The sequence below is a fragment of the Oncorhynchus kisutch genome, linkage group LG21 (genome assembly GCF_002021735.2).
Source record: "Oncorhynchus kisutch isolate 150728-3 linkage group LG21, Okis_V2, whole genome shotgun sequence".
In the NCBI taxonomy this organism is placed as follows: Eukaryota; Metazoa; Chordata; class Actinopteri; order Salmoniformes; family Salmonidae; genus Oncorhynchus; species Oncorhynchus kisutch.
Window position 1 is genome coordinate 11,330,085 of NC_034194.2, and position 26,957 is coordinate 11,357,041.

General features: G+C 43.3%; 1 protein-coding gene and 1 long non-coding RNA gene across 3 annotated transcripts in view; both read right to left on the reverse strand.

Annotated features, from left to right (window-relative positions):
- Positions 1–26,957, reverse strand: part of LOC109866695 (probable palmitoyltransferase ZDHHC14) — a 47,025-nt gene that overhangs the window by 14,130 nt on the left and 5,938 nt on the right. For both annotated transcript variants that reach the window (XM_031800835.1, XM_031800834.1), the window contains one exon: positions 8,692–8,852. In XM_031800835.1, the coding sequence (XP_031656695.1) occupies positions 8,692–8,852 (161 nt within the window). The remainder of the gene's footprint in view (positions 1–8,691; positions 8,853–26,957) is intronic.
- LOC116356235 (uncharacterized) lies at positions 22,076–24,896 on the reverse strand. Its single transcript, XR_004204719.1, has 2 exons — positions 23,269–24,896; positions 22,076–23,107 (listed from the first exon to the last, which is right to left on the reverse strand). It is a non-coding gene; the product is annotated as an uncharacterized LOC116356235 (long non-coding RNA).

The window sequence follows — 26,957 nt, forward strand, 5'->3', positions numbered from 1 at the left end:
GGTCTGTAGTAATGCCTCAAGCACTGAGATGCAGTGCCTTAGACCGCTGCGCCACTCGGGAGCCCCAAAAAACAATACTACTAATAAAATAATACTACTTATAGCTTTTATCGTTTACAGGTAAGGTACTGTAAATGTAATTATAATATATATAAATAACTCAGCAAAAAAAGAAAATACCCTTTTCAGGACCCTGTTTTTCAAAGATAATTTGTAAAAATCAAAACAACTTCACAGATCTTCAAAGTAAAGGGTTTAAACACTGTTTCCGATGCTTGTTCAATGAACCATAAACAAACAATTAATGAACATGCACCTGTGGAACGGTCGTTAAGACACTAACAGCTTACAGACAGATGGTAGGCAATTAAGGTCACACTTATGAAAACATAGGACACTAAAGAGACCTTTCTACTGACTCTGAAAAACACCAAAAGAAAGATGCCCAGGGTCCCTGCTCATCTGCGTGAACGTGCCTTAGGCATGCTGCATGGAGGCATGAGGACTGCAGATGTGCCCAGGGCAGTAAATTGCAGTGTTTGTACTGTGAGACACCTAAGACAGCGCTACAGGGAGACAGGACAGACAGCTGATCGTCCTCGCAGTGGCAGACCATATGAAACAACACCTGCACAGGATCGGTACATCCAAACATCACAACTGTGGGACAGGTACAGGACGGCATCAACAACTGCCCGAGTTACACCAGGAATGCACAATCCCTCCATCAGTGCTCAGACTGTCCGCAATAGGCTGAGAGAGGCTGGACTGAGGGCTCGTAGGCCTGTTGCAAGGCAGATCCTCACCAGACAGTTTTGTCTCACCAGGGGTTGGATTTGTGTTTATCATCGAAGGAATGAGCAATACACAGAGGCCTGTACTCTGGAGTGGGATCGATTTGGAGGTGGAGGGTGTGTCAAGGTCAGGGGCGGTGTGTCACAGCATCATCGAACTGAGTTTATTGTCATTGCAGGCAATCTCAAAGCTGTGCGTTACAGGGAAGACAACCTCCTCGCTCATGTGGTACCCTTCCTGCAGGCTCATCCTGACATGACCCTCCAGCATGACAATGCCACCAGCCATACTGCCCGTTCTGTGCGTGATTACCTGCAAGACAGGAATGTCAGTGTTCTGCCACAGCCAGAGAAGAGCCCGGATCTCAATCTCATTGAGCACGTCTGGGACCTGTTTGATCGGAGGGTGAGGGCTAGGGCCATTCCCCCCTGAAATGTCCGGGAACTTGCAGATGCCTTGGTGGAAGAGTGGGGTAACATCTCACAGCAAGAACTGGAAAATCTGGTTCAGTCCATGAGAAGGAGAAGCATTGCAGTACTTAATGCAGCTGGTGGCCACACCAGATACTGACTGTTCCTTTTAATTTTCACCCACCCTTTTTTTCAGGGACACATTATTCCATTTCTGTTAGTCACATGTCTGTGGAACTTCTTCAGTTTATGTCTCAGTTGTTGAATCTTGTTATGTTCATACAAATACTTACACATGTAAGTTGTATATAGACCCCCCCCTTTGTTTTCTACTGTGTTATTGACTTGTTAATTGTTTACTCCATGTGTAACTCTTTGTTGTATGCTCACACTGCTATGCTTTATCTTGGCCAGGTCGCAGTTGCAAATGAGAACTTGTTCTCAACTAGCCTACCTGGTTAAATAAAGGTGAAATAAAAAAATAAAAAATAAAAAAAATGTTAAGTTTGTTGAAAATAAACGCAGTTGACATTGAGAGGACGTTTCTTTTTTTACTTCTATATATACAGTGCCTTGCGAAAGTATTCTGCCCCCTTGAACTTTGCGATCTTTTGCCACATTTCAGGCTTCAAACATAAAGATATAAAACTGTATTTTTTTGTGAAGAATCAACAACAAGTGGGACACAATCATGAAGTGGAACGACATTTATTGCCACCTTTTGCTGCGATTACAGCTGTAAGTCGCTTGGGGTATGTCTCTATCAGTTTTGCACATCGAGAGACAGAATTTTTTTCCCATTCCTCCTTGCAAAACAGCTCGAGCTCAGTGAGGTTGGATGGAGAGCATTTGTGAACAGCAGTTTTCAGTTCTTTCCACAGATTCTCGATTGGATTCAGGTCTGGACTTTGACTTGGCCATTCTAACACCTGGATATGTTTATTTTTGAACCATTCCATTGTAGATTTTGCTTTATGTTTTGGATCATTGTCTTGTTGGAAGACAAATCTCCGTCCCAGTCTCAGGTCTTTTGCAGACTCCATCAGGAGTTCTTCCATTCTTCCAGAATGGTCCTGTATTTGGCTCCATCCATCTTCCCATCAATTTTAACCATCTTCCCTGTCCCTGCTGAAGAAAAGCAGGCCCAAACCATGATGCTGCCACCACCATGTTTGACAGTGGGGATGTTGTGTTCAGGGTGATGAGCTGTGTTGCTTTTACGCCAAACATAACGTTTTGCATTGTTGCCAAAAAGTTCAATTTTGGTTTCATCTGACCAGAGCACATTCTTCCACATGTTTGGTGTGTCTCCCAGGTGGCTTTAAACAACACTTTTTATGGATATCTTTAAGAAATGGCTTTCTTCTTGCCACTCTTCCATAAAGGCCAGATTTGTGCAATATACGACTGATTGTTGTCCTATGGACAGAGTCTCCCACCTCAGCTGTAGATCTCTGCAGTTCACCCAGAGTGATCATGGGCCTCTTGGCTGCATCTCTGATCAGTCTTCTCGTTGTATGAGCTGAAAGTTTAGAGGGACGGCCAGGTCTTGGTAGATTTGCAGTGGTCTGATACTCCTTCCATTTCAATATTATCGCTTGCACAGTGCTCCTTGGGATGTTTAAAGCTTGGGAAATCTTTTTGTATCCAAATCCGGCTTTAAACTTCTTCACAACAGTATCTCGGACCTGCCTTGTGTGTTCCTTGTTCTTCATGATGCTCTCTGCGCTTTTAACGGACCTCTGAGACTATCACAGTGCAGGTGCATTTATACGGAGACTTGATTACAGGTGGATTGTATTTATCATCATTAGTCATTTAGGTCAACATTGGATCATTCAGAGATCCTCACTGAACTTCTGGAGAGAATTTGCTGCACTGAAAGTAAAGGGGCTGAATAATTTTGCACGCCCAATTTTTCAGTTTTTGATTTGTTAAAAAAGTTTGAAACATCCAATAAATGTCGTTCCACTTCATGATTGTGTCCCACTTGTTGTTGATTCTTCTTTATGTTTGAAGCCTGAAATGTGGCAAAAGGTCGCAAAGTTCAAGGGGGCCGAATACTCGCAAGGCACTGTATATATATATATATATATATATATATATACAGTTAAAGTCGGAAGTTTACATACACTCAAACTCATTCAAACTCCTTTTCAACCACTCCACAAATTTCTAGTTAACAAACTATAGTTTTGGCAAGTCGGTTAGGACATCTGCTTTGTGCATGACAAAAGTCATTTTTCCAACAATTGCTTACAGACAGATTATTTCACTTATAATTAATTGTATAATAATTCCCTTCTGTGGGAAAGAAGTTGTAGTGTACCTATGATGAAAATTACAGGCCTCTCTCATCTTTTTAAGTGGGATAACTTGCACAATTGGCGGCTGACTAAATACTTTTTTGCCCCACTGTATATATATACAGTACCAGTCAAATGTTTGGACCCGCCTACTCATTCAAGCACTATTTGGTAAAATACTAAGTCCATATTATGGCAAGAACAGCTCAAATAAGCAAAGAGAGGCGACAGTCCATCATAACTTTAAGACATGCAGATCAGTCAATCCGGAAAAGGTCAATAACTTTGAAAGTGCAGTCGCAAAAACCAAGCCCTATGATGAAACTGGCTCTCATGAGGATGGTGCAGACGACCCAAAACTGAGGAAGGCCCGAAAGATCGTCAAGAACTCCAGTTACCCGAGCCACTGACTTTTCATTCTGTTACCATCTGGCGAGTATTGGGTCTCCAACCAACATGCTGTTCTAATATAAACTATTGATTCCACTACCCACTTTATATTGTTAATACAGTGTTATAAACTGATAACAGGACATTCTCCAAACACCCGACAGGGCCAACATCCCCGTTATTTGCAAGAGGAAGAAACGCAGGTACAGGGGACACAGAGCGGGATGCCTCGTGAGGACCCGCAGAAGGCGAGTGGGAAAGCTGCTGTTACCGTCAATACTACTCGCCAACGTGCAATCACTGGACAATAAATTAGACGAGTTACGATCGCAAATATCCTACCAACAGGACATCAAAAACTGTAATATCCTATGTTTCACGGAATCGTGGCTGAATGACGACATGGATATTCAGCTAGCGGGATATACGCTGCACCGGCAAGATAGAACAGCACACTGTTCTAAGAGGGGGGGGGGGGGGGGGGTCTGTGCATATTTGTATACAACAGCTGGTGCACGAAATCTGAGGAAGTCTCTAGATTTTGCTCACCTGAAGTAGAGTATATTGTATAGCTGATAAGTTTTCAGCTATACTTTTTGTGGCTGTTTATTTTACCACCACAGACAGATGCTGGCACTAAGACCGCACTCAGTCAGGTGTATAAGGAAATAAGCAAACAGGAAACCACTCACCCAGAGGCGGCGCTCCTAGTGGCCAGAGACTTTAATGCAGGGAAACTTAAATCAGTTCTACCAAATTTCTATCAACATGTTAAATGTGCAACCAGAGGGAAAAAACTAATTCTAGATCACCTGTACTCCACACACAGAGACGCATACAAAGCTCTCCCTCGCCCTCCATTTTGTAAATCCGACCACAACTATATCCTCCTGATTCCTGCTTACAAACTAGAATTGAAGTAGGAAGCACCAGTGACTCAGTCTATAAAAAGTGGTCAGATGAAGCAGATGCTAAATTACAGGACTGCTTTGCTATCACAGACTGGAACATGTTCCGGGATTCTTCCGATGGCATTGAGGAGTACACCACATCAGTCACTGGCTTTATCAATAAGTGCATCGAGGATGTCGTCCCCACAGTGACAGATCACGCTCTCCATAACCGACGTGAGTAAGACCTTTAAACAGGTCAACATACACAAGGCTGCAGGGCCAGACGGATTACCAGGACGTGTGCTCCGGGCATGTGCTGACCAACTGGCAGGTGTCTTCACTGACATTTTCAACATGTCCCTGATTGAGTTTCTAATACCAACATGTTTCAAACACACCACCATAGTCCCTGTGCCCAAGAACACAAAGGCAACCTGCCTAAATGACTACAGACCAGTAGCACTCACGTCCGTAGCCATGAAGTGCTTTGAAAGCACTGAGCCATGAAAAGCTTTGAAACCCTAGATCCACTCCAATTTGCATACCGGCCAAACAGATACACAGATGATGCAATCTCTTGCACTCCACACTGCCCTTTCCCACCTGGACAAAAGGAACACCTATGTGAGAATGCTATTCATTGACTACATACAACTCAGCGTTCAACACCATAGTACCCTCAAAGCTCATCACTAAGCTAAGGATCCTGGAACTAAACACCTCCCTCTGCAACTGGATCCTGGACTTCCTGACAGGCCGCCCCCAGGTGGTGAGGGTAGGCAGCAATACATCTGCCACGCTGATCCTCAACACTGGAGCCCCCCAGGGGTGCGTGCTCAGTCTCCTCCTGTACTCCCTGTTCACCCACAACTGCATGGCCAGGCACGACTCCAACACCATCATTAAGATTGCAGACGACACAACAGTGGTAGGCCTGATCACCGACAACGATGAGACAGCCTATAGGGAGGAGATCAGAGACCTGACCGGGTGGTGCCAGAATAACAACCTATCCCTCAACGTAACCAAGGCTAAGGAGATGATTGTGGACTACAGGAAAAGGAGGATCGAGTACGCCCCCATTCTCATCGACGGGGCTGTAGTGGAGGAGGTTGAGAGCTTCAAGTTCCTTGGTGTCCACATCACCAACAAACTAGAATGGTCCAAACACACCAAGACAGTCGTGAAGAGGGCACGACAAAGCCTATTCCCCCTCAGGAAACTAAAAAGATTTGGCATGGGTCCTGAGATCCTCAAAAGGTTCTCCAGCTGCAACATCGAGAGCATCCTGACTGGTTGCATCACTGCCTGGGTATACAGAGGGTAGTGCGTACGGCCCAGTACATCACTGGGGCAAAGCTGCCTGCCATCCAGGACCTCTACACCAGGCGGTGTCAGAGGAAGGCCTTAAAAATTGTCAAAGACCCCAGCCACCCCAGTCATAGACTGTTCTCTCTACTACCGCATGGCAAGTGGTACCGGAGTGCCAAGTCTCGGACAAAAGGTATTCTCAACAGTTTTACCCCCAAGCCATAAGACTCCTGAACAGGTAATCAACTGGCTACCCAGACTATTTGCATTGTGTGCCTCCTCCAACCCCTATTTTACGCTGCTGCTATTCTCTGTTTATCATATATGCACAGTCACTTTTAACTATACTTTCATGTACATATGTACATACTACCTCAATTGGCCCGACCAATCAGTGCTCCCACACTTTGTCTAACCGGGCTATCTGCATTGTGTCCCGCCACCCACCGCCCGCCAACCCCTCTTTACGCTACTGCTACTCTCTGTTCATCATATAAGCATAGACACTTTAACCATATCTACATGTACATACTACCTCAACCAGCCTGACTAACCAGTGCCTGTATGTAGCCTCGCTACTTTTATTTTACACTGTCTTTTTACTGTTGTTTTTATTTCTTTACCTACCTATTCTTCACCTAATACCTTTTTTGCACTATTGGTTAGAGCCTGTAAGTAAGCATTTCACTGTAAGGTCTACTACACCTGTTGTATTCGGCGCACGTGACAAACTTTGATTTGAAGTACAGTTCATTATTACTATGCATATTATCCCTTGCACATCTGTTCTGCTTTTTTTCTGGAGGAGGAAATTGAAAATATGTAACCAACTCTGTATGGCTTCATTTAAAAAGGAGGATACTTTAAACAGGGTTTCATTGCCATCACTCAGCATCACTGCCTTCCTTGGACAAGTATTTTCATACACTGTGCCACTGGTTTATGGTTTAATATAAACTGAGTGTATAAAGTTAACTATAAAGATTTTAAAGAGGCTGTAAAGTAACTGTGGATCAAAGTTTCAGGCAACCCCATGCGTCAATGTGTGGCGAACATCTGTGGGACTGAGATTTAGCCTAAATATTTAACCACGACTTTGTGTACATGAAAAACAAGACATTGACAGTGGTGGTGACGGCAGTTGCGTTGGGACAGAGCATACATTATGCATATTGGGGAAAGGGAAGGAGATCACTTGCTGTCACTTCAGATGCCGTTCTTATACACAGAGGATTGGGAATGCATTTAACAACAAGACTCCTGCTGGAAGACAGTGCAGGAATGATGAGATATGTATATAAAGGAGAGGAGGAAAACACACACAAATACACACACACACACACACACACACACACACACACACACACACACACACACACACACACACACACACACACACACACACACACACACACACACACAGTGCAAGAGAGAGATGAAGCAGATATCAGACAGAAGGATTTGTTTGACTGCAAGTGAGTTGTGGGAAGCAGCAAATAAAGCAGCTTAGAATTGAAAACATATTGAGCTGCTCGAAAGCAAGCATTTGTTGTGAGCGAGACTGGAGAGAGGGAGCGACAAAGACAAAAGAGAGGGAAAGAAAGTCGTTTGAAGGAGTTTAGAGGTTGCAAGAGCTAGGGAAGATTGTGAAACAGACAATAGGACTAGACTACTTCACCGCTTTTTTCAGTGCAGGCCTGTAACATCACTTTTCATCAACGTTTAATAAACAAAATGTAATTCTTGTTTATAGGTTTTGTTTACAGGTCTGATTTTGATGGCAATTAGTACCAATTTCGCTGTTTGTAGAGCTGAGCACACAGTACTGAACCTCCAGATCCTCTACTAGTGGATGTGTGGATGTTGTTTCTAGTGCATCACATTGTGACCGGCCACAGACTGTAAACAACCGAATTGAGTAAATATAACAGTGAATTACTTCTACCCTTCCTCAATGGCTGTTTAAAACACTGTTGATGTGGTGAGACATAGGTGTGTGTCCCAAATGGCGCCCTAATCCCTATATAGTGCACTACTTTTGACTGGAGCCCTATGGTAGTGTACTACACAGGGAATAGGGGGCCATTTGTGACGCATCCACGAGAGACGCTTTCTCTCCTGCTCTAAGAAAGCTGGAGTTAGATAAACAGAGCAAACAATGCCCAAATTTGGTCATTCTCTTAGTACTGTATATTTTGTGATTGACAAGTCTATTCTGGAATGCTGTATTCACAGAAAAAAACAGAATTCCAAAAATACATCCAGATTGTTCTGTCTGTATAGCACAGATTTTGCTCATTGAAAATGACTGACTGATTCTTCTTGGTACGCATTGGATTGGACATCTCATAACAAAACGGAACTAGTGGCTTGCTCCTGTGATAGAGGTCTGCATCCCAAATGGCACCCTATTCCCTACATAGTGCACTACTTTTGACCAGGACCTTGGACTACTTTTGACCAAAACCCACCTCTGGTCAAAAGTAGTATACTACTCACATACACTATATAGGGAATAGGGTGACATTTGGGAAACCATCCCCTGGACTCTGGACCGTCAGGAAATGAGGTCGTCTCCATAGTTACCTATTTGTCTCTCCAGGTCGGCAGCCTCGTCGGGTGTGGCGCGGGGCAGGACCCCCGGGTCACTGAAGCTGGCCCTGAAGAGCATCCCCAGCACAAAGAAAAACAACACCCCTCCGATCACTGGGATGGCTGGGGTCAGGTTGGACGCCAGGAACGGACAGCTGCACGAGAGAAGATAAAAAGAAAGGTTTAAGTAAGAATGGAAAAGTACGTAGGCCTAATTGGTAGCTGTTCTTAGTGTGGTCTCTGTATTTGAGTGGGTGGAATGTTTACAACTAATAAAACTGTTAGGACAAACAGACATGCACGCACACACACACACACACAAACAGACACGCACAGACAGTAATTATTTGATTAGCTAACTCACTTATCCCAATCCCAGTGTTTTGTTCATGAACAGATGTTGGTCAGTGCAATCACATTAAAGCACTACTGTCATGTCCTTTGTATCTGACTTCATCAGGTGACAAGACAAGAGGGCCAGGGCCAATGAGTAATGGCCTTCCTGGAAAGTGAAAATGAATAGCCTGCTTTTCAGTGGCACAATTCAACACACCCCATAGGGCTCTGGTGAAAAGTAGTGCACAATTTTATCCTTCTGAGACCCAAGCATTTCATTTTTGTCTTCTCTAGTGAATGTCAGTTCTTGGTCTGTATCTCTGAGGCCATATAAGCCACAGTATTCAGTGAGATGTGTGTGGGTGTGACCTTGACAACTTTATCTTCTTGGTTCTTAAAAAAATGTCTGCCATCAAAATGAGCATATATTCTAGAAATTTTAAAATAAGTTTGATTAATTAATTACACACACTCCTTCGATATAAAGTTGTTTTTGATGAAAATGAAAATGTGTCAGTGTGTCACTTTCATGAGGTTGGAGTAATAACATGTTCAACTACTTAAGACATTGGTTCAAATCTAGGTTGTGCCTTTTTTTTTGTTTAAGAAAATGAACAACTTAAGAAGAACTGTTCACTTCTCTCATTGACTTCTCCGGCCTGGTCTGTTTCGCCTATTTTGCAAGCTTTCCCGGAAGTCTAGCTATGTTGCGCCTCTGGGTTTAGAAACGCTGTGCTTTAATGTAAATGTGTTCATGTTTACATCCTAATGACCACGACAGAGGACAATTTTGCACATACAATAAAAGATAAATAACAATATTTTCCAACTTTTTTTCTTCGTAAAATGTTGTTTCCCACCCCAAACACTTCTTATGCAAAAAAAAAAAAAAGTGTTTCCCAAACGTATTTTTTATTTTGGGTCTCAGGAGGATATAGGGAATATGGTGCCATTTGGAATGCATCCACTGACTGAAATCTACTGGCCCTAGGGCTGAGAAGAAAAACCATTTCCAAGCATCTTACTCGACTGGCATCCGTGACAAAGCCATGAAATGAAAGGTACGCCCTCGTGTTTATTTTCACATTATTTATAGATATGAACAGAGGCTCCCTTCTTCTCTTCTCAAAGCCTGCTGCTGTCTGTGTATCTAGTAGCACATTCTATGCATATGGCAATGGTATGGCGCTACGTGAATTTTACCATACAAAGGGCATGACCTTCTGTGCAATTAAAAAATATATAAAGTAAAAGTAAGCCTTGTCTGAGCCAGAAAAGCTCCTGCCCTGTTGGCCAATCTCCTGTTTATAGCGTGAGGTAGCATTATGTACGCTACAAGTACACCCCCTGGACTGGGCGCTTTCCATAAATATGTTATGGCCTTATATACATTTTTCCATTCAAATGGAATGGCCTCCCACAACAACAGTCACTGACTGTCTGCTGTGGATTCAGCTCTAATGCAAATAGTACACTCCAGGAAGCCCCCGATACGATATTATCACGATGCAGGTACGATTAGTATTGCGATTCTATGAGGGCTGACCCGAGATTTCATTTCGTTTGCGGTCGCAAATTTATCAAAAAATATGTCATGCCCGATATCCACCAGATGCTGTGTTTTGTTTTGTCGAATGTCTAACCCGCATTTTATGTACCCGAGGCACATGTACTTCGCTTTTCAACTCTCTAAAAGCTAGGTAGTTGGAGTCTGTGTGTACTCCCGTTTGTACCACTGCACGGTAAAGCAACACACAAGTTGAACATATTGAATGAATGTAGTACGCAGCCTAGTGAGGCACCCCGAACGTAATGTTGCGTACTGCTCCATTGAAATTGAATGACATCCGCCGGAAAGCAAGACTATGATGCATCTGGTGGACATTAAGCGTGGACTAATTCATTGCGAAGGCCGCGGGGATGGCTCGGTCCATCTCTCTGCACAAGGCGCGTCTCTCTCCGGCCAGTTTGTGCACACCCATTGTTTCATAACTTAATTGTGTGAATTATTAGCCCTTTTATTGTTAGTGACTATCAATTCCTCATTACATATATCACCAGTAATACATTTACCGTTAATTCCCATATTTTCTCATCTACAATGTTTGTTTGGTTAGTCATTTCTGTTAATGAATACACTCGTTTACCGTTCTCATCGTCGGAGTGGACATGTTGTTTGCAGAGCTCACAACCTATGCTACACTTGTGAGGAACAAGTTTTGGTTTATTTCATTCCATTTACGAGTTGTCAATTTATGAATTGTCTTTTTTTTTGCGCTCCTGTCAATGTTGAGTAAAGACGCGCACCTGATGCATGGAATGCATGGAAGAAAGCTTAGGCTACCTGGCCTGCGCGCAAATGTACACATTTGGGGATGTCTGATAGTTTTTCTGATTGTCTTAACTCACCACTGCTAATGAGCTGTGGAGCTTCTCAAAGTATTTTTTCTTCGCCTCAAACAGCAAGTAAACCAAGTCTGTTTTTTACATCCATTGAGAATGATATACAATAGCTCCTCAATGTATTTGACAATTCTTACCAGCTCTCTCCCTTATAACCACCAAGCCTCGGTGTGAAAGGGGAAAATATCATGCAGTGAAAACGTCATAAAATACCTGATTAAGCTACTTTCTTATCCATTGCGAAGTTCTGCAAATACAGCGGTGTCTGTCTGGAGCTCACTGCAGTGGTAAACTGAGGGCCCAGAATAGTTTATACAATGTTTCAAGTTTGCTAGAGCGACCTGAGGGACGGACCCAGTTGATAGTTGATATGAATGAACTTGCAGTTTAATAGATGATATGTTTCCAGTTCGATGCGACAGGCAGAGTAGAGAGATGAATGTGATTGAAATAACATGAACAAACCTCCATGTGTAGCCAATGTGATTTAGGGCTATAGGATATTTCTTTTTAAATCATGATATTTTCTACCTACAATGTTTTTATTTTTTGGCTTTATTGAGCCTTTTTTTATACCCATAATAGTACAAAAATACATTATTATAATTGAAGTGTTCCACGGAAATGTGTATATGAAAATCATAACTGGCATGCAGATCGGTTAGAAATTGTAAGATACATTGTGTATGTGGAAAAAAAAAAAAGATAAATTGTCAAGTTGGCACTCCCCATGAAAAAGCTTTCCGACCCCTGGTGTAGCCTATTACCAGCAACTTCAGGAGCATGATGGCAAAATCTGTGAAGGCCAGCAGGAGCAGGAGGGTCAGGAACAGTTTTTTCCCTTGGGGTTATCTTGATCTCTTATTTATTCAAACAGTGCACTTAAAGCATCAAGCTCAGTGCATATAGTTGATTTGATTAAAACACATAGGGTGTGTCTATATATATATATAGAAAAATTGTGCAATTGGTCGAAAGAACAGACAACATTTTGGTCTGGGACAGCACTAGATTCTATATGTATTACGATTCGATATGGCAATTTCAATGCAATTCACTGTTCCAAACATTGGTCACTATAATTATCCTGTAGAGGGATAAGAGAGAGTCATGAGAAAATGAGTTTGATCAGTCAGGGACATAAGTACTCAAACCATATTAGCTCACCATATAAAGTGGAAATCTGCAGTTCAAACAATAACAAAGCAGTCTCTAAGCCACTATTTTGGTAGAACACTGAGGGATGGGGCTAGAGAAATGTAACCATTCTCAAACTCATGGACAGAGTTATGGATACAAGGACCGACCATCCACGATATCAAAATTATACAGTGTTTGTTTATATTTACCTAGTTTACAAACAAAGACAAAAACAAGCTTATATTTTGGGTTCTGATGGGGTAGGACAGTTGAACTAAGCTCATAGGCATCTAAGTTATATTCTTCAAGAATCAACTGGTATATATCATCCATTTAAAGGTCTAAAAAATGGACGTAGCAACTGCAGATTGCCCCTTTAACGGTAACATCTTAGCGAAATAAAGAAACATTTTTTTTTCATTTTATTTTTTGAATCAACACTTTGTCATATAAATTGATATCGTAAAAAAATGATACTGCTGTATCAATTTTTCCCACATCACTAATATCTTACCTTCAGCACTCTGGTCGATATCTTTAAAACATCCATTAGTACTGATGATCCATATTCTTAGGCAACCTTACCATTAAGAACTTTACCTCTGTCTGCAAGACTGAGTGAGAGGACAGAGCGACTGGTCCTAGGGGTTAGTAAGAACAGCCCCAGATCCTGTTATTCTGGGCTTGGTGGGGAGATTCATCAAATACTCCACTATGGCTCCTCTCACAAGACTTCAGTCATTCTCAGATCATGGCAATCTCCCAAATGGCATCTTGGTCAAAACTACTGCACTGTGTAGTAAGTAGGGTGCCATTTGGGACGCAGCCCATAATATAAATGTTTGGGAAAGATTTGGAATGTTCCTTCCTAAATTAGATTGAGTATTATCTATTATACAACGATTTGATTAGAACAAGGATTGGATGTCCATTCATATTTTAGTGGGTACAATATCCAAATCAAAATCTTTCATGAAATAACCCCATGTAGGTTCCCTTAATAAAGTGCTCTATGTGTTGTTCCAATATCAGACATTGAGATCTCCATCATTTCATGGGGGGGTTATGTTGAGCTCAGGTTTGATTCATTGGTTTCAGGTTATAGCCTAGGCAGTGAGGGTAGAGGAGCACCTCTAAAACTAAATTAAATATTAAATGGTAGTAGTCATGAAGTGAAATACCATGCTTTTATCCACTTACTGCTGCATAGTCAGTGTTGACTGATATGAGAGCAGTATAGCTGCCACTTTAGCACTGTGAGGCGGCTACACGGGAATTGAATTAGACCGAAACCCAGAGACCTTATCAGTCCGTCATAATTGGGATTGGAAATAGCTGCAGAAAGTTTCCAAGTAGTAGCTTAGTCCTTCCTTTTTTTTGTCCTTCTTAGGAGGAGGTTATCAACCAAGAAGACGTGGATGTCGATTATGGCAGCCCCCCGCACCGTTCAGATTCAGAGGGGTTGGGTTAAATGCGGAAGACACATTTCAGTTGAAGGCATTCAGTGTTATACAACTGACTAGGTATACCCCTTTCCCAATGTTGTTGTTGGCATGTTACCCAAAACAGGGATAATTGTCAGAGGGCTTGAATCTGGTGAATCTGGCACACAGTGGAGGGAAAGGTTGGGTAGGGACATTGTAGCGAGTCTTTCAATCTACAGTATATAGCTGCATTTCTCTATCCCACAGCCTTTGTAAAAGGACTGTGCCCCTTGGTATACAGACTATGGAATATGGACAGTCTTAGATACTGTACTGGAAAAACAGTCTGAATGAAAGCTTAAAAATACACAAGGACAGTATCTTCTGGACCCCAAATTTCAGGCAATGGTGTTCTGGGCCCTATTATTATAAATGTATCCCCATGAATCAAATGAATGTTTCTCAGCCTTGAGAAGAGGAGAAGTGAAAACATTCAGACATCATCATCTTTCAGTCATTTCATTTTCTGATGCTCTATGTAAAAATCACGAAACAACATGCAAACGTTAACCAGCAGTTGATCCATTCCATGGTTGAATCACGACACATTAATTTGACCATTTGTGCTATGTTTCCCAGGCAAATCCCAGAGCATGTTGGACTATAAACGGATGCATGTTTTGGCTCTTCACTCAGGCTAGAGGATTGTAATTACTTTAGTCTTATCCTTGAGTCAAACACAACCAAGAGAAACCAAGGCTGACTGCATCCCAAATTGCGAAAGTATTCACCCCCCTTGGCATTTTTCCAGTTTTGTTGTCTTACAACCTGGGAATTAAAATAGATTTTTTTGGGGGGGTTTGTATCATTTACACAACATGCCTACCACTTTGAAGATGCAAAATACTTTTTATTGTGAAACAAAGAAGAAATAAGAGAAAAAAATTGAAAACTTGAGCGTGCATAACTATTCACCCCCCCAAAGTCAATACTTTGTAGAGCCACCTTTTGCAACAATTACAGCTGCAAGTCTCTTGGGGTATGTCTCTATACGCTTGGCTCGTCTAGGCACTGGGATTGTTATTCATTCTTCAAGGCAAAACTGCTCCAGCTCCTTCAAGTTGGATGGGTTCCGCTGGTCTACAGCAATCTTTAAGTCATACCACATATTCTCAATTGGATTGAGGTCTGGGCTTTGACTAGGCCATTCCAAGACATGTAAATGTTTCCCCTTAAACCACTCGAGTGTTGCTTTAGCAGTATGCTTAGGGCCATTGTCTTGCTGGAAGGTGAACCTCCGTCCCAGTCTCAAATCTCTGGAAGGCAGACAGGTTTCCCTCAAGAATTTCCCTGTATTTAGCACCATCCATCATTCCTTCAACTCTGACCAGTTTCCCAGTCCCTGCCGATGAAAAACATCCCCACTGCATGGATGGTGTTTTCGCGGTGATGAGACGTGTTGGGTTTGCGCCAGACATAGCTTTCCTTGACGGCCAAAAAGCTACATTTTAGTCTCCTCTGACCAGAGTCCCTTCTTCCATACATTTGGGGAGTCTCCCATGTGCCTTTTGGCAAACACCAAATGTGTTTGCTTATTTTTTTCTTTAAGCAATGGATTTTCTGGCCACTCTTCTATAAAACCCAGCTCTGTGGAGTGTTAGACTTAAAGTGGTCCTATGGACAGATACTCCAATCTCCGCTGTGGAGCTTTGCAGCTCCTTCCGGGTTATCTTTGGTCTCTTTGTTGCCTCTCTGATTGATTAATTCCCTCCTTGCCTGGTCCGTGAGTTTTGGTGGGGGGCCCTCTCTTGGCAGGTTTGTTGTGGTGCCATATTCTTTCCATTGTTTTATAATGGATTTAATGGTGCTCTGTGGGATGTTCAAAGTTTCTGATATTTTTTTTATAACCAAACCCTGATCTGTACTTCTCCACAACTTTGTCCCTGACCTGTTTGGAGAGCTCCTTGGTCTTCATGGTGCCGCTTGCTTGCTGGTGCCCCTTGCTTAGTGGTGTTGCAAACTCTGGGGCTTTTCAGAACTGGTGTATATATACTGAGATCATGTGACAGATCATTTGACACTTAAATAAAGTCCACCTGTGTGCAATCTAACTAATTATGTGACTTCTGAAGGTAATTGGTTGCACCAGATATTATTTAGGGGCTTCATAGCAAAAAGGGGGTGAATACAAATGCACACACAATTTTTTGAAACAAGTAATTATTTTCATTTCACTTCACCAATTTGGACTATTTTGTGTATGTCCATTACATGAAATCCAAATAAAAATCCATTAAAATTACAGGTTGTAATTCAACAAAATAGGGAAAACACCAAGGGCGTTGGTCAAAAGTAGTGCACTATATAGGGAACAGGATACAACCTAAATCAAACTGGGACTCTCTTCCAGTTGCCTTGCAAGCTGTTGGTTCGACAGGACACAAAGAGCTCAAGAGGAAACTGTTACTACGGAAACGGGAACACTACGGTGCCATGTTTTGGTATGGAATGTGGGAGGAATGAAAGACCACAGAGGGAAAGGTGGGGGATGGGGAGAGAGACAGGAAAATCTCTGTCAGTCATCCCTCGACTCTCTGCATATTACCATTGATGTCAAATGAATGAATATGCATGTGATAACATTGGGCCTTTACAAGCTGTCATGAGCAATTCTAATTGAAGACATCTGTGTATGTGACTTAATTGCCTTATATTGGTGACATTTTAGCACTCAATGAGTAGGCCATTGAATTGCAGGCTTTTCAGGCTGATACACTAAGCAAATCCAAAAAGGTTTTTAATTGGAACCCGTTTTGATTGCAATTATGTAAACCTTTAAAAATGACCCTTTGGAAACCTGCAGAAATTAGAGATCGATGGGTTGGACGATCCTTTTCTCCTCAACCATCTTGAAAAAAATGTATACTTCAAAACTGGAAATCAACCAATGCTCCATCGTTAAAAACATGGAAAAGTCAAATACTTTATTATCTAAATGTTGAAAGTGCATTGGGCGACTGAGAGAAACAAAATGCTGCAGTTTGAGGCCATGTGGCGGAGAGTGACATGGGTGCTGGAGATGGATGGAGGTGTAAGCAGGTGGGTCTGAGCAAGGGTGATGTTGTGGATGTTTGTATGCATCTGTTGTCATTTGTATGTGTATGTTTTGTATGGTTTAAATATTTATATTAAAACAATTTGAATAAAAAGGAAGCTTAGAGATCTATGGAAACGTTTCACAGACCTTCAACGTGCGAGAAAGGATCACAGAGGAAGTCTTGCTGACTTAGTTAACATTTATGTACACTGCGTTCAGCCTTTCCTTCCAGCTCTCTGCTGCCAATGACTGGAACGAACTGCAAAAATCACTGAAGCTGGAGACTCATATCTCCCTCACTAACTTTAAGCACCAGCTGTCAGAGCAGCTCACAGATCACTGCACATGTACATAGCCCATCTGTAAATAGCCCATCCATCTACGTCATCCCCATACTGTTATTTGATTTATTTTTCTCCTTTGCACCCCCGTATCTCTACTTGCACACTCATCTTCTGCACATCTATCACTCCAGTGTTTAATTGCTATACTGTAATTATTTCGCCACTATGGCCTATTTATTGCCTTACCTTCCTTAACCTACCTCATTTGCACACACTGTGTATAGAATTGATCTATTGTATTGTGTTGTTGTTTGTGTTGCACTACTTTGCTTTATCTTGGCCAGGTCGCAGTTGGAAATGAGAACTTGTTCTCAACTAGCCTACCTGGTTAAATAAAGGTGAAATAAAAAAACATTTCAAGATAAAAATTCAGAAAGTATTCAGACACCTTCCCTTATTCCACATTGTTACATCACAGCCTTATTCTAAAATTAATGAAATCGTTTCCCCCTCATCATACTACACACAATACCCCATAACGACAAAGCAAAAACAGCTTTGTAGAAATGTTTGCAAATAAAAACGGAAATATAATATTTACATAAGTATTCAGACCCTTTACTCAGTATAACCAGGATCTCCAGGAGATGTTTCTCCAAGACCTGCGCCACCTGTCTGTTACTGTCCTCATCGCCCCTGGGACTGTGGCATCGACCTGCTTGCAGGCTCTACGCCTCCGCATCTACCCTCTGTTGGTGGCTGAAACCAAGGCCATGGAGGAGTACATCCAAGAGGCTCTCCAACGGGGTTTCATCCGAATGTCCACCTCCCCTGAGTTGGCGGGCTTCTTCTTCATTGCCAAGAAGGATGGAGATCTACACCCGTGCATCATTTACAGAGGACTCAATTCCATCACCACCAAGTACCGCTACCCTCTCCCGTTTGTGCTGGCCGCGATCGAACAGCTCAGTGGGGCCCGTTTCTTTTTAATACCAAATTGGACCTCCGGAGTGCCTACAACTGATCCGCATCCGGGAGGGGAATGAATGGAAAACTGCATTCAGAACGATGTCTGGTCACTATGAGTACTTGGTGATGCCTTATGGATTAGCCAATGCTCCGTCAGTGTTCCAGGCATTTGTTAACGAGGTGTTCCGGGACATGCTTGGACACAAGTGGTGGCCATGTATATCAACGACATCCTGGTCTACTCGGTCACCTTGGAGGATTACATCGCCAACGTCAGAGTTGTCCGGGAACAACTCCTGGAGAATAACCTGTATGTGAAAGCGGAGAAGTGCCAGTTGCATCAGGTCGCTGTCTCCTTCTTAGCATCAGTCCATAGGGAGTTATGATGGAGAGGAAGGTTGGATGCAGTCAGGTCATGGCCAGTCTCAATCACCATAAAGGGGCTACAACGTTTTTTGGGGGTTTGCCAACTTCTACCGCCGCTTCATTAGGAACTTCAGCTCCATCGCCTCTCCTCCTCTCCTCCCACGTCAATGGTGGTCCCCGTAAGTTGGTGTGAAGTCCTGCAGTCAATGAGGCCTTCCGTATACTTCACCTCTGCCCCTTTGCTGAAACACCCAGATCCTACACTGCCCTTCGAGGTGGAGGTAGACACTTCAGAAGTGGGCGTGGGGGCCGTCCTGTCCCAACGTCAAGGTAACCCACAGAAATTGTATCCATGTGCATACTACTAAAATAAACTGTCTCCTGCAGAGATTAACTATGACTTTGGCGACCGGGAGCTCTTGGCGGTGAAGTTGGCATTAGAGGTGTGGAGACACTGGCTGGAGGGCGCCAAGGACCCATTTCTCATCCTCACCGACCATCGGAACCTGGAGTACATACGGACAGCGAGGCGGCTGAACCAGCGCCAAGCAAGGTGGGCCCTTTTCTTCACTAGATTTGACTTCACCTTGTCATATCGCCCAGGTTCAAAGAACATCAAAGCCGATGCCCTGTCCCATCTCTACGATTTGGGAGATGTTTTTCTGTCCTGAGTGCACCCATCATTCTGCCCTTCCGAGTCGTTGCCCCCGTGCTTTGGGACGTAGATGTGGACATTCGCCAGGCTCTGGAGAGGGAACCCGTGTTCCCACAGGGATAAGGGATCGGATGTTGCCCTGGGCGTAGGGCTGAGCGATATGGCAAATAAATTATCACGATATATACAGTGCCTTGCGAAAGTATTCGGCCCCCTTGAACTTTGCGACCTTTTGCCACATTTCCGGCTTCAATCATAAAGATATAAAACTGTATTTTTTGTGAAGAATCAACAACAAGTGGGACACAATCATGAAGTGGAACGACATTTATTGGATATTTCAAACTTTTTTAACAAATCAAAAACTGAAAAATTGGGCGTGCAAAATTATTCAGCCCCCTTAAGTTAATACTTTGTAGCGCCACCTTTTGCTGCGATTACAGCTGTAAGTCGCTTGGGGTATGTCTCTATCAGTTTTGCACATCGAGAGACTGAATTTTTTTCCCATTCCTCCTTGCAAAACAGCTCGAGCTCAGTGAGGTTGGATGGAGAGCATTTGTGAACAGCAGTTTTCAGTTCTTTCCACAGATTCTCGATTAGATTGAGGTCTGGACTTTGACTTGGCCATTCTAACACCTGGATATGTTTATTTTTGAACCATTCCATTGTAGATTTTGCTTTATGTTTTGGATCATTGTCTTGTTGGAAGACAAATCTCCGTCCCAGTCTCAGGTCTTTTGCAGACTCCATCAGGTTTTCTTCCAGAATGGTCCTGTATTTGGCTCCATCCATCTTCCCATCAATTTTAACCATCTTCCCTGTCCCTGCTGAAGAAAAGCAGGCCCAAACCATTATGCTGCCACCACCATGTTTGACAGTGGGGCTGGTGTGTTCAGGGTGATGAGCTGTGTTGCTTTTACGCCAAACATAACTTTTTGCATTGTTGCCAAAAAGTTCAATTTTGGTTTAATCTGACCAGAGCACCTTCTTCCACATGTTTGGTGTGTCTCCCAGGTGGCTTGTGGCAAACTTTAAATTACACTTTTTATGGATATCTTTAAGAAATGTCTTTCTTCTTGCCACTCTTCCATAAAGGAGATCTTTGTGGGCTATACTCGGCCCTGTCTCAGGATGGTAAGTTGGTGGTTGAAGATATCCCTCTAGTGGTGTGGGGGCTGTGCTTTGGTAAAGTGGGTGGGGTTATATCCTTCCTGTTTGGCCCTGTCCGGGGGTGTCCTCGGATGGGTCCACAGTGTCTCCTGACCCCTCCTGTCTCAGCCTCCAGTATTTATGCTGCAGTAGTTTGTGTCAGGGGCTAGGGTCAGTTTGTTATATCTGGAGTACTTCTCCAGTTTCAACTGTTATGCCTTCTTATTATTCGAACATGCTGGTCATTTATGAACATTTGAACATCTTGGCCATGTTCTGTTATAATCTCCACCCGGCACAGCCAGAAGAGGACTGGCCACCCCACATATGCGCTCTCTAATTCTCTCTTTTTTTCTCTCTCTCGGAGGACCTGAGCCCTAGGACCATGCCCCAGGACTAACTGACATGATGACTCCTTGCTGTCCCCAGTCCACCTGGCCGTGCTGCTGCTCCAGTTTCAACTGTTCTGCCTTCTTATTATTCGAACATGCTGGTCATTTATGAACATTTGAACATCTTGGCCAAGTTCTGTTATAATCTCAGAGAGTTCTGTTATAATCTCTAAGAGGACTGGCCACCCCACATAGCCTAGTTCCTCTCTAGGTTTCTTCCTAGGTTTTGGCCTTTCTAGGGAGTTTTTCCTAGCCACCGTGCTTCTACACCTGCATTGCTTGCTGTTTGGGGTTTTAGGCTGGGTTTCTGTACAGCACTTTGAGATATCAGCTGATGTACGAAGGGCTATATAAATACATTTGATTTGATTTGTGCAATATACGACTGATTGTTGTCCTATGGACAGAGTCTCCCACCTCAGCTGTAGATCTCTGCAGTTCATCCAGAGTGATCATGGGCCTCTTGGCAGCATCTCCGATCAGTCTTCTCCTTGTATGAGCTGAAAGTTTAGAGGGACGGCCAGGTCTTGGTAGATTTGCAGTGGTCTGATACTCCTTCCATTTCAATATTATCGCTTGCACAGTGCTCCTTGGGATGTTTAAAGCTTGGGAAATCTTTTTGTATCCAAATCCGGCTTTAAAACTTCTTCACAACAGTATCTCGGACCTGCCTGGTGTGTTCCTTGTTCTTCATGATGCTCTCTGCGCTTTTAACGGACCTCTGAGACTATCACAGTGCAGGTGCATTTATACGGAGACTTGATTACACACAGGTGGATTGTATTTATCATCATTAGTCATTTAGGTCAACATTGGATCATTCAGAGATCCTCACTGAACTTCAGGAGAGAGATTGCTGCACTGAAAGTAAAGTGGCTGAATAATTTTGCACGCCCAATTTTTCAGTTTTTGATTTGTTAAAAAAGTTAGAAATATCCAATAAATGTCGTTCCACTTCATGATTGTGTCCCACTTGTTGTTGATTCTTCACGTTTGAAGCCTGAAATGTGGCAAAAGGTCGCAAAGTTCAAGGGGGCCGAATACTTTCGCAAGGCACTTGTATATATATTTTTCATTCGATAACGATAATTAGCACAATATTGATCAAATAATGTTTAAAAGGTGCATATCTGCTTCAGACTCAAGAATTCCTGAACAAACCAAACGCTTTAATGTTTCTTATTTATTGTCAGTAGTAGAATAACTCACAAATAACATTAACTCCACTTTAAAAAAAGCTATAAACCCTTACAAGTTGTGAACAGCAATAGTGCAAGGCAATATGCATTATAACTGTTAGCCTAATGGCACATCACAATTGAAGTTGGGGTAGTTGCTGTCTTACAAGTTACAAGCAAGAAAGACAAGTCTGTCTACGATCTCTGGCTTTTTGCCCTATGGCAGGTCACTATGTTGCCACCTGTGCTAAAAAGCGCGCTCTGAGGGGGAGCTGGTCACAGGAATGCACAGGTAGTGCTTTGCTAGGTGGCTGACTTTGGGAATATTTTTTGGGTGGATCTTCCACCAGTTCAGTGGATTGGTTTCACTGACAGCATCAGGAGACTAAAGGTAGCAGCTGAGTTACTTCTCTAACCAGCTGGATTTCAGTAAGACCTGTGGTGATGGAGCATGGACTTTTGAAAAAACTGCCCAATTAATTTATCTTTTTAGCTGGCAGTTGTGGTGAAGCAGCAGCAACGTCTCCCTGTGCTGGGCTTTCATGTCCCTCATTGACCATCTATGAGACAGCTTTTATGTGGCCCACCTTCTCCTCTTTGATGTAATGCGTTTTAAACCGAAGGTCAACCAACGAGGCTATGTCCAGGAGGTCATCTGTGGCTAGGTCATCATATTTCTCATTCAGATAGTTCATGACTATCTTTTTGATGGTTTGGGTGAGCTCTGTTTCACCATCAGGTTTCATGACCTCTGTATTGAACAGGTGTAGTACTGGCTTCAGATAAGACACACTGACATAGGACTCACCAGACAGAGCATCTGTGAATTCTAGGAGTGGGGTCAATATCTGGTTGATGGACTCAAGAACATCTATATCAGTATAGGTGGGAGCTAAGTGCCGGGTCTTCTGGTCACTGGTCAAGACCTGCGAAATGGCTTTCTCCTGCTCCAAGGACTCTTTGCACCATCTTTTGACATGATCCCCACCTGGTAGGCGACTCTGTCTCCAACTTGTGCTGGGGTAAGTTGTAAGAGATTTTAATACAATTTTAAAATCACAATAATCCCTTTAGTTATATACAAATGTAATATTTAACTTAATCAGTTGATAAAAAAATGCACATTTAGTTTCATCTAACCAATCACTTCAATATACACAATTGACAAGGTTACTTACCAATGGCCTGGCCAAGTGCAGACGATGTCCAAAACATTGCAGTCCATTTGTTGATTTGAGCGGCCATCACCACGCTCGCACCCCTATCCGTTGTAATGCAGACCGGTATGTCTTGACTGAGTCCCCAGGAGGCGATTCACGTCTCGGGTATGGAAAGCCTTCATGGAGAAGCTGGGGGTCACGATAAGCCTCACACCCGGGTACCAGCCTCAGTCCGACGGGCAAGTAGAGAGGATGAACCAGGAGCTGGGGAGGTTCCTTAGGAGTCACTGCGAGGGGGAATGGGCCAGTTCCTTCCCTGGGCAGAGTACGGCCAGAATTCACAGCGTCACTCCTCCACCGGGCTGACCCCCTTCCAGTGTGTCCTGGGATATCAGCCAGCCCTGGCTCCATGGACCCCAAGCCAGACCGAAACTCCTGCGGTGGACGAGTGGTTCAGGTACGTAGAGGAGGTTTGGTCCACTGGCTGGTGCCGTCCTCCGCGACACCCTTCCACCTCCCCTGGATATTGATGGGAGCCCCGCCTATGCTGTCAGGTCCCTCCTGGACTCCTGACGTCGTGGGGGTCGGATCCAGTACCTGGTGGACTGGGAGGGGTACGGTCCAGAGGAGCGCTGTTGGGTCCCGGTGGAAGACATCCTGGATCCCAACATTGCCTGCGATTTCCACCTCCGCGGTCCGGACCAGCCCACTCCTCGCCACCGGGGCCGTCCCCCTGGTCAGCGTTACCCTGCGGCTGTAGCCGTACGTCAGGAGGGGTACTGTCATGTCTAATCATGCTCGCCTGCTCCGGCGCTCGACGTCGCCGGTCAACTAAGCACCGGTCCTGGCAACCCACATTACGCACACCTGGCAACCATCATTGTGCACACCTGCTCCCCATTGTTGCGCACACCTGGACTTCATCATCAACCTGATTATTCTCCCTTTATTTAGCCCTCATTAGCCTCAGTCTTCAGACAGTAGTAGTTTTGTTTACGTTCAGCACGCTACAATTTTGATTATCTTCATGTTTCTTATTATTAAAATCACCTTCTGAACCTGCTCCCTGACTCCCTGCGTATGTGTTACATGAACATTCATAATTATGACATTAAGTATTTATTTAGAAACTTTAAATTGGGAATTATTTTTGGTGTATCATGAATTAGGGACATGAGTGACTTTGCTCCCAGTGATTTTAGCTCTCTGGGTCATACAAGTAGGCTATAGTAAAGTGAGAAAGAGCATAGGCCTACTTGTGTTTTTTGAGCATGTATTTTTTCACATAAAATCCATAAAAAATAAACAAGTTCATATTTTAAAAGTAAATTGTTGTGGGGAAAACAAAGTTGGTTTAACCCTTTGACAAGTACCAACACACGGATGTGAACAATCTACAGTGATCCCTGTTTAGACATTCGCAGAAGTAGCGACTGCATAACACAATCATCCAAACCGGAAAATATAGGCAACGTTAGTCCTAGCGCCAACTGAGGAAAGATTGACGTAACACAAACGGTCCTATTTAGATAGCTCTCGGCTGACAGAAACCATAATATGAATTACCTAATAGCAATTACTATTTACAATTCATCACATCACGGGTGAGCTCACTATTGATTGAAATAATTAAAAGTAAAACAATGTCAAAAAGTTAAATAACTTCTATGCTTGCTTCGAGGCAAGTAACACTGAAGCATGCATGAGAGCATCAGCTGTTCCGGACGACTGTGTGATCAGGCTCTCTGTAGCCGATGTGAGTAAGACCTTTAAACAGGTCAACATTCACAAGGTTGCAGGGCCAGACGGATTACCAGGACATGTACTCCAAGCGGGCACTGAATTTTGGCCCATTCCTCCTGATAGAGCTGGTGTAACTGTGTCAGGTTTGTAGGCCTCCTTGTTCGCACATGCTTTTTCAGTTCTGCCCACAAATTTTCTATAGCATTGAGGTCAGGGCTTTGTGATGGACACTCCAATACCTTGACTTTGTTGTCCTTAAGCCATTTTGCCACACCTTTGGAAGTATGCTTGGGGTCATTGTCCATTTGGAAGACCCATTTGCAACCAAGCTTCAACTTCCTGACGGATGCCTTGAGATGTTGCCTCAATATATTCACATAATTTTCCTCCCTCAATATGCCATCTATTTTGTGAAGTGCACCAGTCCCTCCTGCAGCAAAGCACCCCCACAACATGATGCTGCCACTCCCATGCTACGCGGTTGGGATGGTGTTCTTCAGCTTGCAAGCCTCCCCCTTTTTCCTCCAAACATAACGATAGTCATTATGGCCAAACAGTCCTATTTTTGTTTCATCAGACCAGAGGACATTTCTCAGGAAAGTACGATCTTTGTCCCCATATAAAGTTGCAAACCGTAGTCTGGCTTTTTAGTGGTGGTTTTGGAGCAGTGCCTTCTTCCTTGCTGAGCGGCTTTTCAGGTTATGTCGATATAGGACTCGTTTTACTGTGGATATAGATACTTTTGTACCCGTTTCCTCCAGCATCTTCACAAGGTCCTTTGCTCTTGTTCTGGGATTGATTTGCACTTTTCGGCACCAAAGTACATTCATCTCTAGGAGACAGAACGCGTCTCCTTCCTGAGCGTTATGACGGCTGCATGGTCCCATGGTGTTTATACTTGCATACTATTGTTTGTACAGGTGTTTGGAAATTGCTCCCAAGGATGAACCAGACTTCTGGATGTCTACAATTTTTTTTCTGAGGCCTTGGCTGATTTCTTTTGATTTTCCCATGATGTCAAGCAAAGAGGCACTGAGTTTGAAGGTAGGCCTTGATATACATCCACAGGTACACATCTACTAAATCTTCTAAAGCCATGACATCATTTTCAGGAGTGTTCCAAGCTGTTTAAAGGTACAGTCATCTTATTCTATGTAAACTTCTGACCCACTGGAATTGTGATACAGTGAATTATAAGTGAAATTATTATTCTGTAAACAATTGTTAGAAAGATTACTTGTGTCATGCACAAAGTAGATGTCCTAACCGACTTGCCAAAACTATAGTTTGTTAACAAGAAATGTGTGGAGTGGTTGAAAAACTAGTTTTAATGATTCCAACCTAAGTGTATGTAAACTTCTGACTTCAACTGTACATATAAATATATGGATGAGCGATGAGCGAGCGGCATAGGAAAGATGCAATAGATGGTATAAAATACAGTTTACACATATGAGATGAGAAATGCAAGATATGTAAACATTATTAAAGCGGCATTATTAAAGTGACTAGTGATCCATTTATTAAAGTGGCTAATGATTTCAAGTCTGTATGGAGGCAAGCAGCCTCTCTGTGTTAGTGATGGCTGTTTAACAGTCTGATGGCCTTGAGATAGAAGCTGTTTTTCAGTCTCTCAGTCCCAGCTTTGATGCGCCTGTACTGACCTCGCCTTCTGGATGGTAGCGGGGTGGACAGGCGGTGGCTCGTGTGGTTGTTGTCCTTGATGATATTTTTGGCCTTCCTGTGACATCGGGTGGTGTAGGTGTCCTGGAGGGCAGGTAGTTTCCCCCCGGAGATGCGTTGTGCAGACTACACCACCCTCTGGAGAGCCTTGCGGTTGTCGGCGATGCAGTTTCTGTACCAGGCGGTGATACAGACCGACAGGATGCTCTCAATTGTGCAGCTGTAAAAGTTTGTGAGGGTTTTTCTTCAGAATCCTGTGGTTGAAGAGGCGCTGTTGCGCC